This window comes from Nycticebus coucang, chromosome 6 (genome assembly GCF_027406575.1).
Source record: "Nycticebus coucang isolate mNycCou1 chromosome 6, mNycCou1.pri, whole genome shotgun sequence".
NCBI classification, from domain to species: Eukaryota; Metazoa; Chordata; class Mammalia; order Primates; family Lorisidae; genus Nycticebus; species Nycticebus coucang.
The window spans coordinates 73,645,889-73,667,022 of NC_069785.1; the positions used below are offsets into that span (position 1 = coordinate 73,645,889).

The following is a 21,134-nucleotide window of genomic DNA, read 5'->3' on the forward strand; positions in this document are numbered from 1 at the left end:
AACTATTCCGCCCAACCATTCAATAAGGAAAACTAGGACTAAGAATACAACACTGGCATCAGCCTGGCAGGTCCCTTCAATACAGGGATTCAGCTGACTAGCTAAGACAGCTTCACAATTCTAGCATTATAAAAAGAAGGAAAGAAAGAAAAGTACCTGGCTTATAGTAGGTCTAAATAAATATTTGAACCATTCCATTATATGTGTGTGGTACAATATAATAGACCACAAAAACATCTGTTAGTCTTCAGGAACTTCATCTCCTTAGAGAAGAGAACTATTTCTAAATATCAACTATTGGAACAGATTTTACTGCCTGAGAGCTCTCAATAAAAGTTGTTTTCCAGTGGGAAATAAATAAATAAATATCAGCTACTGGTGGGCTACAATCTACCGATACCAAGCTGGGCAGTCTGCAAGGGGACTGGATAATGGTTCTCAGAAGTGAAAGAAAAAAATGGGGCAGGCAATAAAGGTGTCCCCTCAAAAAAGTCTCAACAAATATTAAATTCTACTGAAATTCTTAGTTTCAAAGTAGTAACTTATATAATGGCAAATATGCAAGTAGATACAGTGTTGATCGAATTACAAAGGCTTGTTCTCAGCAAACTAAGCCAGAATTTTGCCTACTGGTATTAGCCAATAGAAAGAGTACATTGATAGCTATGAATGTCACCAAGGAAAGAGAAGCTTTTAAAAGTCGTAAATACAGAATACTAACCATAGCGTCAACTTTATCAAATGTACAAGTGTAATATTTTCTGTTGCTTATAAATACTCTTAAGTGTAAGGTTCTTATTCATTAGTCCATGATGAAAATTTAACAAGGGAAATGTGTATATTTTTTCACCTTTACAAAGATTGTTCCATCTCAACTGTGCTTTATTCAGCTAACCAACTCAAAACTACTTTGCACAAATACAAAAGTTCTACTTTTCTCATCCTCCTCTCTTAGAATCAATATGCTCCTTCAGGACCATTTCTGCAAACACATCTTTCTTATACCAAGATTTTTAGTTAAGATTTTCCCCTTTAATGGCGTTTACTTGGTCTGCTCTGCTTCTCAGTAAGTCAACAAATTTGACACATAATTCAATAAATTTTTGCAATGTTGTCAACAGTTCTGCACGTTACTAGCCACCCTGATCTCTCTTTATCAGAGACGCTTTCTATCCCCTCAGCAAAAGGGTTAATCCATTTGCACACTGCCATTTTCTTTGTGGCACTATCCCTTATAAGCTTCGACTAACGTGTCCCTGATTTCACTTTCACTCTTACCAAGTTTATTCACTCTTACCAAGTTTATATTTATTCCTTGCTCTAATTCAAGCTCCAACTTTCTCACTGTGGCACACAAAAACACACAACATAATGAATGCCACTCAGCAAGATAAGACACCTCCACACATTGACACAAACACAAATGTGAGATCCTGATATAACAAGGTTACAAAACCTTACCAAGTTGTTTGTACAGTGCTGCCAATACAAGCCCACAGTGGCAAGTTAAAACACTTAATTGTCAGAACTTGTAAGACTAGGTGATTTTCAAACTGAGAGAAAAGGATTCAAAGAAAATTAAACTTCAAATATTCATAAATATAACCTAATTTTTTTATTTACATTTCATAGGCAACACAGTGCTGGCATACAGTAAATACTTAAATTTATGTGCTGACTTTTAAAAATTTGCATTCTCCGATTTAAGTGGCTGAATAATAATTATTTAAGGACCTCGATATATTCTTAGCTTTAAAGTTTAAAAAAAAAGTCAACCCACAAGTAAGAAAGTATTTACTCAGCAGCAAGAATCAAGCATTTCTTTAAGTGTGGTCTATACACTACCATGCAGGTAACTCCTTCACTGGCACGAGGACAAATAAGGGTAACACAGTCATTTATTATCAGCCTATAGCAGGGATAGATGCATCAGTGGGACCTATGCCATGAAGTTAGAAATAGAAGAAAAAGGCCCAATAGGAGCCAGCTCCAAAGCTCTAGTTCCAGACTTGCCCTAGTGACAAGACCAGTAGAGTACAGGTACTCACATGCAGCCTGCAGTCACCTGCTTGCTCACCCACATCCTCTTCCCTCTGCCCCCTCTCCCCTTTCACTACTGCTCCCTCCCTAGAGAGGCTGATCCTGGAGATACTCTCTGCAGCTCAAAAAGCCACTACGACACCCTTCTTACCATGTCCTACACTTGGGAGGCTGAAATGGGTATATTGCCTGAGCTCACTTGTTCCAGACAAGCCTGAGCAAGGAGCAAGACCATGTCTCTTAAACTAGCTGGGCACTGTGGCAGGAGCCTGTTGTCCCAGCTACTTGAGAGGCTGAGGCAAGAGGATCACTTGAACCCAAGAGTTTGAGGTTGCTGTGAGCTATGACCCTACCATAGCACTCTACCAAGTACCAAGGGTGACAAAGTAAGACTCTTGTGTCAAAAATAAATAAATAAATACTTTTCACATGTAAATCAGCAAATGATTATAGGCTATTCTTGTACACAGTTGAAAAGACCAGAGCGTGCTGGTTTCACCAGAATCACACCCTCACAGCTTCCCCTCTACAGACTCATTTTCAAAGTACCCCAACACCTGCTGAGAAAACCATGAAATAATAAAAACATGCTGGAAGAACAATTATACATTTTTTTTTACTTTTTTAGTTTAGAAAGCATGATGTCTATGTACATTCTCTCCCTCCCCTGCTCCCTCTCTCACACACACAGTCTATTAATAAAGAGAAAATGTCACAATCTGGTAAGAAAATTAACCAAGAGTCACTGAGATGTTTTTAAAAATATATTTGTGCATCCTAAAGTGCAAAATCTTACTACACAGGTAATTTTAAAAGTTGAGAACATAGGGTGGCACCTGTGGCTCAGTGAGCAGGGCACCGGCCCCATATGCCGAGGGTGGCGGGTTCAAACCCAGCCCTGGCCAAACTGCCACAAAAAAATAGCCGGGCGTTGTGGCGGGCGCCTGTAGGTCCAGCTGCTCGGGAGGCTGAGGCAAGAGAATCGCGTAAGCCCAAGAGTTAGAGGTTGCTGTGAGCCGTGTGACGCCACGGCACTCTACCCGAGGGCGGTACAGTGAGACTCTGTCTCTACAAAAAAAAACAAAAAAAGTTGAGAACATATTAATAAGGTCAAGATTAAAAATACGTCATCTCCCCAAAAAGCATACACCCTTTTAGACATACATACAAACACACTCCATCCTCTAAACAGTAAGACAAATAGTTTTATGTTCTATTGGATTCTTAGGACTTATTACACCTACACAACCTCCTAAATATCTAATGCTAAAACTGAGAATGATAGGGTAAGATATTGAATAAGCATACACACACAAAAGCAAAATGGCAGAAGGGACAATGTGATAGTATTAATATCAAACAATGCATTAATGGAATTCAAGACAAAAGTTATAGTGGATAAAATTATACCACTAGTTACACTCTACAGTGAATATAAAGCAGCCAAGAATCTTAATTTATCAATTATCACAAATTTAAATATGTAAAACAAAAACCATTTGAAATATAAGGGAAGGTGAAAGAAACACAACTATAGGGAGAGACACACATTATACAACAAGTTACAACTAGCCAAGGAGCAAAAATAAGGATATATAAAACTCTTATAGGATCAACATCAATAGAGCATCAGCAGAAAATAATGGTCAAAGAACACATAATTCCCAAAACAAATGAAAGTAGCCAATGAGCGTGGAATATTTCACACTCCCTAAATATCAAAACACAGATTAAAGCAATATTTTTTTTCTTTCAGGTTGACGAATATGTTTTAATAACAGTATCCATTATAAGAAGGGTTCATATATACTACCAGAGGGAACAGAAATTGAGACTTCTCATAAATGGCCTTCGTTCCCCCTAACACCCTTCTCCTCAATTTTTTTGTATACAAATCCCATAGCTTTAAATCTAAAAATATATAAGTTCATAATGGTAAGGACATGGGTTTCAGAAACAGGCTACTTAGCTTTCCACTCACTAGCCAAGGCACTTTTGGACAGATATATTATTTAACTTCCATATGAAATCACATAACTAGTACTCACTACTTAGAGTTGCTATGAAGGGGTAAGTTAATATAAAGTACTTAGAACAATACTTGGCACACATATGCTCAATAAATATTGGCTACTGGCACATGGATTTTTTTAGACACAATTTCTAAGTAATTCACTTATGTTCTGAGTACTTCTAATGGGTTATTTGTATCTGCTCAAATAATCTCAAATTACTTATAATTTTTAAGTATAAAGTTTATTAGAATAAAATTTGATTCAAAAATTATACATATATCATCATTGTAGTATCAAGGTAATTAAATGATAACTGAATAAGAAGGTAGTATAGAATGAATCTTTAAAAGCATAACCAGTGGTTTATGGCATAGTGAGTGACATTATAGGTAGCGTGTTTTAGTCTTTATCTTCAACTATATTTTGTTTTCTACAATGAATATGTATGACTTTTAGTGGATAGCCATTTATCCCAACAAGCCAAGTTACACATCTACTCTCCCTCAAAGACACTTGCCAGGTCTGATTCAATTATAGACAATTTCTGACTTCCAATGATTTGAGTTAGGATTTTTTGACTCTGTGATACTATACACATTCAGCAGAAACAATATATGCCTCAAAACTCAAGCAATCTTTCTGGTTTTCACTTTTAGTACAGTATTAAGTTACATGAGATATTCAATACCTTAACATAAAATAGGCTTTGTGTTAGATGATTTTGCCCAACTATAGGCTAACTATAAGTGTTCTGAGTACATTTAGGCTAAGCTAAAACTATGATGTTCACTAGGCCAGGTATCCTAAATGTATTTCCACTTCCAATATTTTCAACTTAAGATGGGTTTATCAAGACATAACCCTATCACAAGTCAAGCAGCATCTGTATATAAATAAGTACACCTCATCACATCACATCCTCTGCCAGAGCTCTTAATCACTCAAACATGATTTCATCTTCTGCACAACACTTTGGAGACTATATATGCCACTTGAAAATAAATCAGCCAATGTCTACAGTATTTAGGATTTTTAAGAATAAAACAAAGGCAACAGGCAAAACTGTTTCTGTGACTATAAATAATCCAACATATTTTTGTGGTTTGGGGCTATATTTTTAAGCTTAAAAGAGACATTATCGTTTCTAACTATATAAAAGATATATAGTTTTAATTGTTTTATGATTTAGGAAAATAATGCAATATAAGCCTAACATCCTTTTGTTCTGTTTATAATTTCAGGAAGGATACTTCAACCATCAATTGTTGGTAAAATTCCTACAGAAATCAATTTGACTTCTCTAACATAAATAAGCTCATACAGGTGGAAATATAAACAATTTTATATATTCCTTAGGTGGGAGGATAAATAAATGTTTGCCTAACTATAATAGGACAGCAAAAGTTTTCATGTGTGTAGGATAGAGAGGAAACCAAGAATGTGTTAGTTATTAATGTTCTAATCTATTATTCTTAGATCTAGCTTTCTTTATCAAGGACACAAATTAAACAGAACTGATAACAAAATTTTGCTGGCTATTAGCTAATTTGATAGAAGGAGGGAGAAGAGGAAGGATGAACTTGGTACTAACAGGATTATTTCTAAAGAAGAAATTTTAATGACTCTAGTCAGAGATCTCTCTAAACCAGTGATTTTCCACCAGTGTACCATGAAAGGATCTTAAAATTTGTATCTGCTCAAAAATGTTAAAGATAATTAAACTATTTTTGAAAGAAGTTCAAAGCACAGTGTTTTTTTACTTTTTTTTGATCAACACAATTTAAGTGTGTCACAGAAGTTTAACTACGGGTTCAAGTGTGCCGTAAGATAAAAAAGGTTGAAAACCACTGCTCTAAACAATTATTTAAACTTGTCATGTAATTCAAAAATTTAATCCAAGGTTAAAAAAAAGAACCTTGATTATAACCCCCTCCCAAGCTACAGCCTTCTAACTCCTTACTTTCACTGAAATTCTTATTTGAAGACTAATCTGTGCCTCATCTACACCATGCCCTACCATAAAACCAGAGTTAGTTTCCAAATCTGATGCTCCCTCAGTGGACTATATAATTTCAAATTCCACACTACTGCCATTGCTATTCTTTTTCTGGAAAGCCATTCAAACCATCTTTCTGGCCCAAGCCCAAGCTCCACCTTTCAGCCTTTTCCTGACCTCATCCTACACAGCTGTGTTACCAGAGCAATTTACACAGACCTATGATTTTTAACATACCATATTGTTTTTGTTTTTTCTTGTTTAATTCTTAAAATTCTTGAAGACTTTAACTTTATAATTACAGTCATATCACAAAAATAAACACAATAGTATCTCATGAACTACCCAGGTACAAATGCTAACTCATGATCAATCCCCTACTCATTATCCCCACCTACTTCCCACCCCCAGATTATTTTGAAGCAAGTCTCAAACTTCATATCATTTCATCTGTAAATGCATCTCTAAATATTTCTTTGAAAGATACTCTTTATAAACATAACCACATTACTACCCCAGTCACATTTAAATTTTCTAAATAAAGATTTCATTATTGGGCGGTGCCTGTGCCTCAGTGAGTAGGGCAACAGCCCCATATACCAAAGGTGGCAGGTTCGGACCCAGCCCCAGCCAAACTGCAACAAAAAACAGCCAGGCATTGTGGCAGGCACCTGTAGTCCCAGCTACTCCGGAGGCTGAGGCAAGAGAATCGCCTAAGCCCAAGAGCTGGAGGTTGCTGTGAGCTGTGACACTATAGCACTCTACCGAGGGCGACAAAGTAAGACTCTGTCTCTAAAAAAATAAATAAATAATTCATTATCATCAAGCATATAGCTGGTGTTTACATTTCCTCAACTATCTTATAAATGTTTATTTTTTACAACTATTTAATCAGGGCCCCTAAATAAAGTCTATAGTTGCAATTGACTGACACGCCTTTTAATCTCTTAACTCTCTTGGAATCTCTAGGTTTCTTCTCCGTCTCTTTCCTTTTCTTATATTTGTTTTTGAAGAAAATAGGTCATTTGTTCTATAGAGTTTCTCACAATCACAATTTTGTTGAGGGTATCCCCATGTTCCTTGGTTCCCTATGTTTTCTATAAAATGGTAGTTATATCTAAAGGGCCATTCTTTTGGCAAGACTACTAATAGATGGTAAGGAATATTTCCAGCAGGAGATAAATTATATCTGCTTTCTTTTTGAGATATAGTAGCCTCTGATGATCAATCACTGTCTAGATCCAGATTCATTAATTCATTAGATGCTATAAAGTCACAATGTACTAACTCTACCACCTCTCCTTCAATTATTAGCTGAAATAGAATAAGTTATAAACTAATTCTATCATCCCTTCTTCATCTTTTAGATGCAGCAAAATACCTTTCATGAAAGAGGAAGTTCCTCTTATCAACTATTTGGTTACTTTGAGAAACAGTTCACACAAGAAAAGCACAATAAATGTTTTATTTTTTCCTTTTATTTCCTGGATCTTAAAAGAACGCATCAGTTCCCTAGTATCCTCCAAAAGTGATGAGTTTTTATTTTTTAATCATCATTATGAACTTATGGATTTAAAGATTTCAGTCCACTTCAATTGCTATCCTGATTCCCAAACTGTCCCATTCTTGACCAAGAGGGAACCTCTTCAAGCTAGCCCCAGAGTCCTAATCTTCAATATCCTCCTTGCATTCTACCAGGACAAGGGATACACAAGTCTGTTCCTCACTTGGAACTACCATTTCCTCAAAGAGAACCTAATTATTAATCCATTCTTTTTTTTTTTTTTTTGAGACAGTCTCAAGCTGTCACTCTGAGTAGATTGCCATGGTGTTATAGCTCACAGCAACCTCCAACTTGGGCTCAAGCGATCCTCTTGCCTCAGTTTTTCTATTTTTATTTTTTTTTTTTTTTTTAGTAAAGACAGGCGTCTCGCTTTTGCGCAGGCTGGTCTCAAACTCATGAGCTCAAGCAATCCACCTGCCTCAGCCTCCCAGAGTGCTAGTATTACAGGCATGCGCTATAATCCATTCTTAAGCCTAACTTACATGTTCTGTAAAAGTTTTCCAAACTAAATAAGGCAAGTGCTGAGCAAGATTCACTTCCTGAACTAATTATTCTAAATTTAAACAATATATGATACATAATAAAGATACACAATCATTACATCATACTTATTAAAAGAAGTAATTAAAATCCTTAGCTATTCATCACTTAAGTTTTTAATCTTGAACTCATTATGTACCAAAAGACAACTCTAATTCAGTATTACAGTAAAATTCAGCATTCAAATCAGAATGAAGATTTAGGTAAAACTGCTGCTGGGTTGGGGTTGAAATCCAAAAGTACAAAAAGAGGACTTTACTGCAATCCTCCCCTTCAAGAACCACAGGAAATACAAGGATAATCATAGGAAGCTGCTTGAATGAAGCTTTAATTACAGTAAGCATTTTTAATTAAAGGTTGGAATGTTTAATGACAATGAGTAAGTAGTGCTCAGTTAAGTATCATGAGTTTAAACCAAACATAACAATTTGTGATCTTAATTATTCACACCGCCCAAAAGTCATTGCTATGATAATATTAACATCTTTCCAAACTCATCCAAATCCCTAAGTAGAAAACACAAAGCCCTCATTTTCGAAATCACCTAAAACAAAATCACATTCAATTCTTTATACTTTCTAAACATCTCAAACTAATATTCTTAGTGGGAACCACAGAAGAAATTTTTTGAAGATGGCTTGCTATATTTCTAACTAAATTCTTTTAGAAATACCAGTATTTTTTCAGGGTGCTGAGGCATAAGCAAGATGCTTTAGAACTTTACTTGCTCTTTTATAAAATTCACTGCCCCATTTTAAGAGAAAGAGCAGCAAAAACAATCACCGGCAGCACTTCCCAGGGTCAGAGATTACTTTAACAATAAAGTATTTACTATGCTACAAATGTACAATTTAAAGTGGACCCCTTTCCAAAATGCCTACTTACAATTTTTTACAGCACTTCTACTAGTTATGGAATTATGACCTCTTAATTTTAATTACTCAAATTTCCTAATCTAAACCAGGTGAAAATAGAACAAGCCTATTCTCACTGTACATAAATTGTACACATAATTTACTAGATCTAATATAGCATTTACAGTCATTTAACTATCCCTTTCAGAAATCTGAAGCTCCAACTTACTTAGTAATTAAAAACTAAACAAAAGCAATCTTAGTCTATGATTAATAGCTGCAGTCATCTTCAGATTTGACTAGTAAAGGACAAATGTTCAAATGTATTTTACCCACGATTTATAATAGTGAGCTATGTTTACTTATGTATGTATAAACACGTCCCCATGTAGCAAACTCTAAACTCACTGGCATATTTGTAACAATGATACGATTCAGAATATCTAAAACCACCTTTTTTCTGTACATAATTATAATTTATGTTATAATGCATGTTATGTCACCTTAATGTGCTATATTTCACATAATATATCATAAAATATTTGCACACTTCACAAACTTCAGTCTATTGCTAATGAGCTTCCTTCGGATAATAAGCTTAAATACATAAGGAAAACTTTATGATATAAACATTTTTAAATTTCATCTTAAATCAAAGTTTGAAGCAAATTGTGATTTGTTTCTATGATAATTAAATGACTATTTTAATAGACAAAATTGCATGCCCATGGAGAAAGACAGGGAGAAAAAAGAAAGGTGTTATATTACACCAGAATAAATATCACGTACATTAAAGACTTAAATGTAAAAAAAAAAAAACTTGGAAGAAAGAAGGGAGGTTTTACTTGTGTGTGTGTTTAATACTGCAGAGTAGAAAGGCCAAGATACAACATAAAGCAAAAAGTCACAAAATAAAAGGTTACAAATGCAACTGTATTAAAAATAACCACTTTCTGCATAGCAAATGCCATCACAAGAAGATCTCAAGACAAACAACCAAGTGAGAAATAATATTAGTTATTCATGTTGAAAGGTCTAATTTCCTTAACGTAATGTACATTCAAAGGAATAGGAAAACATCAACAACCCTATAGAAAAATGTAATGGATAAGCCATTCGCCAAAAAGAATATGTAAAAGGCTGGTAAAAATTTGAAAAGATGTTCAACTTTATTCATAATAACAGAAATACGAATCTAAAGTACACCTGAGATATCATATTTTACCCAGCGGGCTATAGTATAGATCAAAAAATTTTAACAGACTTTAAAAAAACATGGAAAAAACAGACTTTAATAAAAACATGGAAAAAATAATTTCTCATACAATGATTGCTGTCAGCATCCTTCAAAAGTATAAATGCACATAACCCTTAACCCAGCAATTCCATTTTTAGGAAAAGATTCTGCAAGTACATACACATACACAGTTGAAATATACACAAGCTTATTCATCACAGTATTATATATTATAGCAAAAGATTTGAATGAGGCAACTCCGGATGGGTTCAGATTACCTACAGGAAAAAACAACATCCAAGATACAAAACAAGGAGTACAGTGGACTGCCATTTATACTGTACAAGGTAAATACTGGTATTCATATTTGCTTGTATATGCTAAGGCTCAAGCTCTCTCTGGAGGAAAATGCAAGCAATAACACCAGTGCCCTCTGAAGAGGTAAGCACAGTGTCTGAAGGCCAAGGGGGAGACAAATATTTTTTGTGTTAAATATTTTTGTTGCTTTCAAACATGAAACCAGGTGCTATATTCAAAAGTAAATACAATTTTAACTGTTTTTAAGGCAGTGGTTCTCCACCTCCCTAATGCCACGATTAATACAGTTCCTGTGGGTCGTGACCCACAGGTTGAGAACCACCGTTTCAAGGCAAAGAGAAAGGCTCAACTATACAGGGATTGTAATCTACAGACTGAAAAGCCGACATCTATTTCTCTATACATTTGCTTTACATTTATAGTGTCAATATTTGATTTGATTGGTCACCATACTCATTTACTTTTACTTTAAAAGCTTACAAAATTTATTCTTAATATTTAACTTTGAAAGATGTTAATATATAACTCTAATATTTAAAAGCTTATAAAATTTTTTCTAATATTTAACTTTGAAAGATGTACATTTTTCTACATAAATGGGGTTTTAATACCATATACTTTTATTTTTATGCTGTTATTTAAGAATAATAGAATGCTCAACTTAGTGCTAAAGATTTAAACTCACAGATGCACTTTATATTCCAAATGTATAAAATGCAAACTGGCACGCTTATAATACTAGTAAAAGCTTAATATTCTGCATTTCTATAAGAGAAAACAGAATAAAATCAAGGCCTGTGACCCTCCAAGTGAGATGTAAATCATTAGCGCAAACCAAACAAAACCAGAGAAAATACGCATATACCTAATAAACTTAGAAAAGTATATCTTTCAGTACATAAAGCTGAAATCACAACCTGCATTACAAAGAAGTTGAATCTTAACTGTAGTGACGTACGACACCACTAAATGACATTTCTGCCAATTACTGCTTTTTTTTAAAAGTGAAACAAATTAATCTCTCCTATGAGCTTATAAAACAGCTACGTGCTTTATTAAATGTCATCAATTAGCATGTTATCTAAATCCATTCTTTTTTTGATGGAATTTAAAAGTCTAGTTCCTCCACGACGTCCACAAGTAAAACAATCCTAGAAACAGTCTGGTGAAGAGAAAGGCACAATTCTGAATTAACTCAATAGCAGAAGCAGATTAACTAATATTCTCATAAAAAGCATATATAATCCTTTGGTAAAAATCTGTGTAAAATTATAAAGGTCCATTTTAATTACTCCAACTAAGTAACTGGTCTGTTTGCTCATTACATCTCCTTTACATCTGTCTCTTCGAGACTTTTAAAATATTTTAATACCATAGAATTTTTATGACATCGCCATTCTTCCAGGCTGCCAATTTATCTAAATCACAACATCTGCGGTCAGGCTGTTTCTCAAGATTTCTGTTCTCCTGCCAAGTAAAGAGAGGCCTGAATTACTCCTTAGGGTGCACACTGAAGCCGGGCTGCAGATCAGCCCCGAAGGACTGCCCTATACAGCTCTGCCCAACAGGTGAGACTGACTCGCCCAGCATAGCCACTACCATCCCGACTTCACGATCCCCCAGGTCACCACCCATGCAGGGCCTTGTCTTTACAATTATGCCAATTCCCTCGGCTTCACTCAAAAATCAAACTTCCCCAGTGATAGCGACAGGAGCCAGCACGTCGGGTCCACCCAGCTCAGCAGGGCTCAACGCTCAGTCTCGAACCCGAAGAAGGTCCGAAGTCCAGGTGGGGAGGTGCCGGGTGCGCAGCCTTGCCCACCTGGATTGTCGAGCGCGAATCCCAAATTCCGGGGACGCAGGGGTCCCTGCCTTGGGCCCCGCGGAGCCTGACCCAAGCGGCGCGAGGAGACGCACAAACGCCGGGAGAAGACAAAGATGAGGGGGTCACCGGGGCAAGGCTGGGCGGAGGGATAACCCAGGAATGCTGGCTTTAAGAGAGGGCGAAAAGCCCCGCGGCACTGGGCTTTCTTCCAGCACTTCAGAGACTTGGGAGTGAGGGGTGGGGAAAAGACCCGGGGTGGCTCGGATGGGGAGGCGGGGAGGGTCTCCGGGCTGACGCGGAGCTGGCCCGAGAAAGAAGTTGCCAGGGCCGCGAGAGCGGCTGAGGGCCAGCGGAGGGGGGCTGCGCGGCTCGCGCGAGCGGAGAGCGGGGAAGCCCGGGAAGCGCCCGGGACGCTGGACTCACCGCGCTGGCGGCGGCGGCGCCGGACGACGCGAGGCCGGACGCGTCCTGCCTCCTCAGGCGGGACTTGAGGCTCTTCATGGCCAACTCTCAGCAGTCCGGCTCCCAGTGGGAGCGACGCGTCTGCCCCGCGCGCGAACCCTCAACTTGAGGGCTGCGAGCCCGGAGGAGGAGAAAAAGGAGGCGGCGGCGGCAGCAGAGGCGGCGCGACAGTACCCGCCCCACCTGCCACCTGGGGGCCCCAGCTCCGGACGGCTCCGGGTCTCTGGCCGGGCTCACCTCCTCCAGCCAATCACCCGCAGCCCTGACGGGGGTGGACCAGCCACGGCCAATCGGAATCCGGGAAAGGGGCGGGACTTCCCTTTTAAACTTAATAACACCCTTCCTCTTCTAGCTGTAGGAAAAGTTTGGGAAGTTTAGTAGGTGGAGCGGCGCGGGTGCGTGGCCAGCGGTGTGAAGAGGCGCAAGGGATCTGCCCCAAGGCGCCTGGATCGGCTCTGGCGCCTGCCCACCTGGATGATAGAGCATAAGGTCTAGAAAGCGCTGGATCTAGCCTAGCCCGTTTTCATCCTCCCAGACTCCGCTCGCCTCCTCTTCCCTCCCACGTGCTCTTTATCCAGTTAAGTTTCCTTCCATCCGGTCCCAGAAATGACTCTTGGTTACCTGACACATGCCAGCTTTCAGGAGCAGCATCGCTTCCGTCCCTTGATGTTTTGCTATCAAATCCCAGTACCTGGAAACAACCATACACATCAAAAGTTACAATTAACTAGCAGCTTCTGAAGAAATAAGGCGCTGGTTGTACAGAAAGACATGCAGTTAAGACACAGATTTTGAAAGACGTTGGAGTAAGTCATAGCTCATGTTAGATACTTAATTATTTGTTGAGTGCTTTGGAGGAAAAGAGATGGAATGGGAGTAGGGAGAATGGTGTTACCAATCAGAAATGACCCACATAACCAGTAATACAAGAAGTGAAAAAAAAATAGACTTTAAAAGTAATGGATTTGGGGCAGCACCTGTGGCTCAGTGAGTAGGGCGCTGGCCATATACCGAGGGTGGCAGGTTCAAACCTGGCCAAACAACAACAACAAAAATAGCCTGGTGGTGTGGTGGGCACCTGTAATCCCAGCTACTCCGGAGGCTGAAGTAAGAGAATCGCGGAAGCCCAAGAGCTGGAGGTTGCTGTGAGCTGTGATGCCACAGCACTCTACCAAGGGCAACAAAATAAGACTCTGTCTCAAAAAAAAATAATAAAATAAAATAAAAATAATGGATTTTGTTTCCTGTAGAAACCCATTATAGATAAAAGTATGTGATGAAATTAAAATCATTCAATCCAGAAATCTGGTTTAATGAAAATTATTTAAGAGAAAGGTGAAGAAAGATTATTCAGCAATACCCAATAATTTGCTGTTAATCTGACATCTACAAAAATCTTCCTAGGAGCCAGTTTTTCCTATCAAATGTTTATTATAGCATGCATCCATTTGAAAAGACAAATAGTCCACGTTTCTGACTAACAAAGGACTTTTTGTCTGAAAGGTCAGTTACTTTAGAGTTTCCTTAGAGTAACTCAAGGTATTAAAATGCTGTAAGAAAGTTTTCAGAATTTACTTAAAGAGATAGCATTCAAAGCCTTTGTTAACCCTAAACAAAAAGTAAATAAAAACTATCTGAAAATATTATTAGAATTTTATCTGGATTAGATCTTTGGAAGGAAATTTTTTTTGACTCCTCTCCCTTCTTCAAGATCCACAGCCATTTCATTTTTGTTGGCTCTATATCTATAAAGATAGAATGTTTGTGTAGGGTCAGTTATTCCCTGTCCTCACTGCTGCTGCAGAGCAAAAATTATCTCACATCTGGATATTATCAAAGTCTCCCAACCTCCAGTCTCCCATCATTAATACATTTTAATCATCATCAAAAAGTCGTTCAAAATATTCCTTGCTTGCTCTAAAACTTTCAGCAGCTAACAAAGTCTAACCCCTCTGCTTGGCATTTAAGGCCCTAAAACATAGACTGGACCGTGTTCTCCAGTTGGTACTCCAAGCAAATTACTCTTCAACCCTTTCCTTAAGCATAGGTTATGTCTTTCAATTTCCACATCTTTAAGCATGCTGAAACTTCCTCCAATAATTTTCCCTATGTCTCCATTCATCTAACAAAATTCTTCTCCTCAAGAATAATGGGAAGGGGACACATGGAATACTACTCTATTCTCTCTGGGTGGTCATTACATTAATTGGTGTTTCCAGATTGTGAGAATTCAATGATGTTTTCAGATTGTTGAGAATTCTATGCAACACCCACTCTTTTATGTGTGTCTTATACCTTAACAAAAAGATTTTTTTAAGTGTGTGTTCTTTCCAAGGTGTCTTCCTCTCTAACAAAACTTCCCCTGATCAAATAACAGGAAGCGATCCCTCCTTCCTCTGAATAGTTAAGAGTACATATGATCTGAGCAAAACTTATTTCACTACTAGACTTCAAACTCCTTAAAATCAGGGAATAACTGACATAGATTTGAATTCCCTCTGATATTTAGCATGTTATAGGTATTCAATAAGTATTTCTGAATGGATTGATGCACCTTTTTGTTATTATATGAATTGTGGTTATTTGTTCGGTGTGTGCATATGACACAGGATTGGGGCTCCCCCTCCTATTGTGAATACAGATGGAATGGTCTGGGGTTACTGCTGGATGCTGCTCACACACTTGTACTTCAATCAACTCGTTTGTTCTGGACTTAAGATAAGCACTCATTTACCATCTAGTTTTCTAACTGAATCTTTTTTTTTTTTTTTTGTAGAGACAGAGTCTCACTTTATGGCCCTTGGTAGAGTGCCGTGGCCTCACACAGCTCACAGCAACCTCCAACTCCTAGGCTTAAGTGATTCTCTTGCCTCAGCCTCCCAAGTAGCTGGGACTACAGGCGCCCGCAACAACCCCCGGCTATTTTTTGGTTGCAGTTTGGCCGGGGCTGGGTTTGAACCCGCCACCCTCAGTACATGGGGCCGGTGCCTTACCAGCGCCTTACCGACATGGGCGGGCCACAGGCGCCGCCCATGGAGGAATGTCTTTTAATGCTCCCTGTTCTCTCCTTCTTTCTTTTTTCTTTCTTTTTTTTTTTTTTTTTTTTTTGTAGAGACAGAGTCTCACTTTATCGCCCTCGGTAGAGTGCCATGGCCTCACACAGCTCACAGCAACCTCCAACTCCTGGGCTTAAGCGATTCTCTTGCCTCAGCCTCCCGAGTAGCTGAGACTACAAGTGCCCGCCACAACGCCCGGCTATTTTTTGGTTGCAGTTTGGCCGGGGCCGGGTTTGAACCCGCCACCCTCGGTATATGGGGCCGGCGCCTTACGACTGAGCCACAGGCGCAGCCCTTCTAACTGAATCTTAAATTTTAATGCCTTGCAGTAACACTGTTCCCTCTAGGTAATTGGCTGTTGAGTTATTAATTGCAGCCTTGTGTTGTACTGAGTGTCCTCTTTAACACCCAACTTATCGTAGCCCTGGCTTCTTTTCAGATGTTATTGGATAAAGCAAAGGAAACAGAGCCACAAGTATAGCTTGCATCAGGTTCCAAAAATGTTGGACAAGTTATTTTTATGAACTGTCCGCATGATGTCCCCATGGTGTCTGTGTCCATTGGTCTTTGTGGATTTTTCCAGCCTGGAAACTTGATAGCTGATGTCTGCTTATTTCAATTTGAGAGCAGCTAAGTAAATAGCACTGCTTTGAATATTCAGTAAAGCTTTTTTATATTGATCTGAAAGCCTTCTATATGAACTAACGTCACTATTATTAGCATTTGGCCAGACTGGTTTGTTTTGGTTTGGTTAACCATTCATTATCACTTTTATTTATTTTTATCTGCCCTTCAGAGCAAAAGGCACTTATCATACTTAAATGAACTTCTTTTTACCATACTGAATTTAAATAAAATGCTTTTTGTGTTTTGCTTATTTATTTATTTTTTTTTTTTACAGTACATGCAACCAGGAAGGGTAATGCATTTTTTAAAAATTATTTTAGGCTGGGCACAATGGCTCACTCCTGTAATCCTAGCATTCTGGGAGGCTGAGGCAGGTAGATGGCTTGAACTCAGGAGTTCCAGACCAGTCTGACCCAGATCAAGAACTTGTCTGTAAAAATAGCAGGTACCTATAGTCCTAGCTACTCCAGAGGCTGAGATAAGAAAATCACTTGAGCCCAAGAGTTTGAGGTTGCTCTGAGCTATGATGCCACGGCACTCTACTGAGGGTGACAAAGTGAGACTCTGTCTCAAAAAAAGAAAAAAGATTTTAATAGATTTTTACATGCACATGATAAAGGAATCTCAAGTAAAACAGAAGGAAGTTAGTCTCCTATCACCCCTGTCCCTTTGATCCCTGCTGTCGAATAGCTTGTGTTCTAGTTGAGGGAACAAAGCTAACATATCTAGCTCAATTAGATGACTACTTAGCAAACTGAATAGTAAGATTACAGATGGTATTCAGGGAAGGGAAAGATCGGGAAGTAAGTTTGCTATCCATTCAGTGAATGCACACAGGTGAGAAGTAATACCAGGTAGGCAGAAGAAAAGAACATAGTTGAGAGATACTTTCTGATAACTCAGAGGATGATAACGGCCAAACAATGACAAAGATCATTTCGCAGAAAAAGAATAAAGAACTAACTCACAAAATCTAAAATTTAGACATAAAATGACCCCTTTTCAAACATAAACATCTCCTTCCAAACAAACTTCGGTCATAAATTCCATGTCCAATGACTTTTCACCTTCAGAGCTTCCTGGCACTCCTGTTAGCCCCAAGGAACTCAACCAAAAAAAAGAAAAGCCCATCAATAATTCCAAGGAGAGGCCCAGGACATATTCTCTCCCAGCTCAAATGCCAAAGCAGATAGCTGGCACGGCCACATGTGACCATGGGGTCACGAGGAAGAGCAGCCTGACCAAGAATCCTAAGGCTGTCCCAGGAATGAGAGACCTGAGGCAGTTCTACAGCTCCTTCTCTTGCCACGTTCAAAGCAAAAACATTGCATAAGAGAGATTAAAAAAAAATAAATATGTCATCTTTGGCCCTAATTTTAAAACCATCTGCATTTCAAGTAAGCTCTCCAATGGCTCCATCCCAGAAAACTGGAGTGGGAAGAAGAGAAAAAGGAAGTGAGAGTTTCTGCTCCTTATAACCACAGACACTTGTATGAGTTTTCTTAGTCACTCAGCACTAAAACTTCTGGAGATAGCAATTCCCTCCTACAGAAACAACTTCTTTAATCTCCCCTGCTGAGGGTTGTTTTAGCTTACCAGTTATCTCCCTAAGAGGGCTGCTTTCTAGCTTTCTACTTATCACTCTGTCTTCCTTGGCATTTACAGACTGTCACTCACCCATGACACTTTCCATACTAAAAAAGGGAGGAAATACACAAGGAGGATCAGGGTCTGGATCAAAACTAGACTTCCCAGCATAACTGACCTCATACCTACAACCAGATGAGATACACACCCTTATTTCTATGGATTCACGTCTAATGTCAAGGAAACACAACCCATTTCATTTTTTTTTTAATTTAATTAATTTATTTTTTTATTATTAAATCATAGCTGTGTACATTAATGCTATCATGGGGCACCATACACTGGTTTTATAGACTGACACATTTTCATCACACTGGTTAACATAGCCTTCCTGGCATTTTCTTAGTTATTGTGTTAAGACATTTATATTCTACATATACTAAGTTTCACATGTACCCTTGTAAGACCAATCACCCTCCCTCTGCCCTTCTTCCCCCTCCCTTCCCTACCTCTCCCCCTTCCCCATATTCTTAGGTTATAACTGGGTTATAGCTTTCATGTGAAAGCCATAAATTAGTTTCATAGTAGGGCTGAGTACATTGGATACTTTTTTTTTTTCCATTCTTGAGATACTTTTCTAAGAAGAATATGTTCCAGCTCCATCCATGTAAACACGAAAGAGGTAAAGTCTCCATCTTTCTTTAAGGCTGCATAATATTCAATGGTATACATGTACCACAATTTACTAATTCATTCGTGGATCGTTGGGCACTTGAGCTTTTTCCATGACTTAGCAGTTATGAATTGGGCTGCAATAAACATTCTGGTACAAATATCTTTGTTATAATGTGATTTTTGGTCTTCTGGGTATATACCTAGTAGAGGAACCCCATTTCATTTGATAAAAATGTACTGTTATCAAGGCTTGATTGCACAAAGCTCCAGAAAAATCACTGGCTTCACTGTAATGAGAAGATTGATGACCTGAAGTGTGCATGGTTCGAAGGCAGAGACTCTTGATTGCCTCTTGTAAAACGGGCTACCCAGCCTGGAGCCTAGATAAACAGGAATTTGGTTCTGGGACAGTAACTATCTGACTCTACAGTAAACTTTCTTGATCCTTGGAGTTTTCTGATCTTGGCCAGGATAACTGGATATGCGCATACAATGGGCTAAAAGACTTTCAAGACTTCAATACTGTCAAATAAGTTGATTAGAAAAGTTTCTTGCTTTTGAGTTGAAGAACACTGCAAACAAAATAATTCCAGGTAAATCTTACTTTCAAATGAACATGCAAAATGAGCCAAGTTTTATGACAGATATTGAACAATTACTTTATTACAGTCACTTAATTGAAATTACTATTGATTACATTAGTTTAAGTTAAGCCCAAAGGAAGGTCATGGGCAAAATACTGAATATAAGTTATTCTAATAAAGGTCTATGCGAATACATTTTGTCATCTATTACGTAGAACCTCTGTAAGTTGATCACCCAAGGGACTGTAACAAACTGGTCAATATATGGAGGTGGTCAACATAAGGAAATGGTCAAGAAAAGGAACTAGGCCAACTACACTGATACATACAAGTGGTGCATGTCCAGTCTATGAAAATTAGGTCAATTTAAGGAGGTGGTCAGTGTAGGGAGGTAGTAAACTATAGTGGTTCTACTGTATTATATTTTGTATTATATAAGATTATAGATATTTTATATAATTTTAAATGTATTGTGTGAAATTCATCAAATATCCTTGCAAATTAATACATCTCTATGTAAATTCTGATTTTTAAATAAAAAAAGAACCTATGTAAATGTGGATAAAATGTGTATTTTTAAAGGTTAATTTTATAAATTAGTTACTTGCATGATATAATATATGATTGACTGTTTGTTTGTTTTTTTTATTTGATTACCAAAAGACTTAAACTTTTGCTTTCTGGATAGTGAAAAATTTTTTCTGTATGTCTCTTCTTCAAAACTACTTGTATCAATGTTGAAATTTTCATTAAAAATTAAAATATAATTTTGCATCCAATTGCTAAGTAATACTTACCTACAATGTTTTTTAGGAGAAAATTTTAAATTAAGATACAATTCCTATATACAATGACATTATTCTGTGATGTATTTAGGCCATCAGGGCTATTCTAAAAGCATCCTTCATTCAAAGAGAATTGTCTCCTTTTTTGCTCTCATTAACTACGTATATATTCTTTACTCATCTATTTTTATTTAGTACAAATATCAAAGATGTTCGATAATAATGAACCAAGATATGTTTTTATTTTGGTGTTTTATGAATGCTGTTGCCACATTCTAAGGAATCATGAAATCATTCTAGACTTCACAAGAGTTTCATTTTGGGTGGCGCCTGTGGCTCAGTGAGTAGGGCGCCAGCCCCATATACCGAGGGTGGTGGGTTCAAACCCAGCCCCAGCCAAACTGCAACAAAAAAATAGCTGGGCATTGTGGCAGGCACCTGTAGTCCCAGCTACTTGGGAGGCTGAGGCAAGAGAATCGCCTAAACCCAGCAGTTGGAGGTTGCTGTGAGCTATGACGCTACAGCACTCTACCGAGGGTGATAAAGTGAGACTCTGTCTCTAAAAAAAAAAAGAGTTTCATTTCAATTTTGCCATGCTGGGGAGAAACATGTATTATGCTCCGTAAACTTCAAAACCATTGCTAGACCTAAACAACAATTAAGAACAGTTCCTTTGAAGCTTAGAAGGGTGTAGTCCAGGACTTATTGAAAAACAAGGCATAGCATGTTAAAGGCTAAAGTAAAAGATTTATTTCTTCCACCACTGAGACATAGAGCTCTGAAAGAATAACAAACTTTCAAGCTCCATCAACTTTTTGGTTCATAATTGTGACGTGACACCAAGTCAACAAATACAAATAAGCCTAAAACACTTAGAAGGCTGGGGTCTATGTAGGAAATGAAATCTTCACTGAAGTAACCTTGAGGAATTTCACAGCAAATCACCTACCAAAAAAGGTAGCTCACAGT

General features: G+C 37.9%; 1 protein-coding gene across 5 annotated transcripts in view; it reads right to left on the reverse strand.

Annotated features, from left to right (window-relative positions):
- Window positions 1-21,134, reverse strand: part of UACA (uveal autoantigen with coiled-coil domains and ankyrin repeats) — a 109,359-nt gene that overhangs the window by 79,260 nt on the left and 8,965 nt on the right. For 2 of the 5 annotated variants that reach the window (XM_053594497.1, XM_053594496.1), the window contains exon 3: window positions 13,473-13,542. In XM_053594497.1, the coding sequence (XP_053450472.1) occupies window positions 13,473-13,542 (70 nt within the window). Of the gene's footprint in view, window positions 1-11,936; window positions 12,032-12,812; window positions 13,073-13,472; window positions 13,543-21,134 lie in introns of those variants that run through there. The other 3 variants (XM_053594499.1, XM_053594498.1, XM_053594501.1) reach the window with 2 other exon arrangements.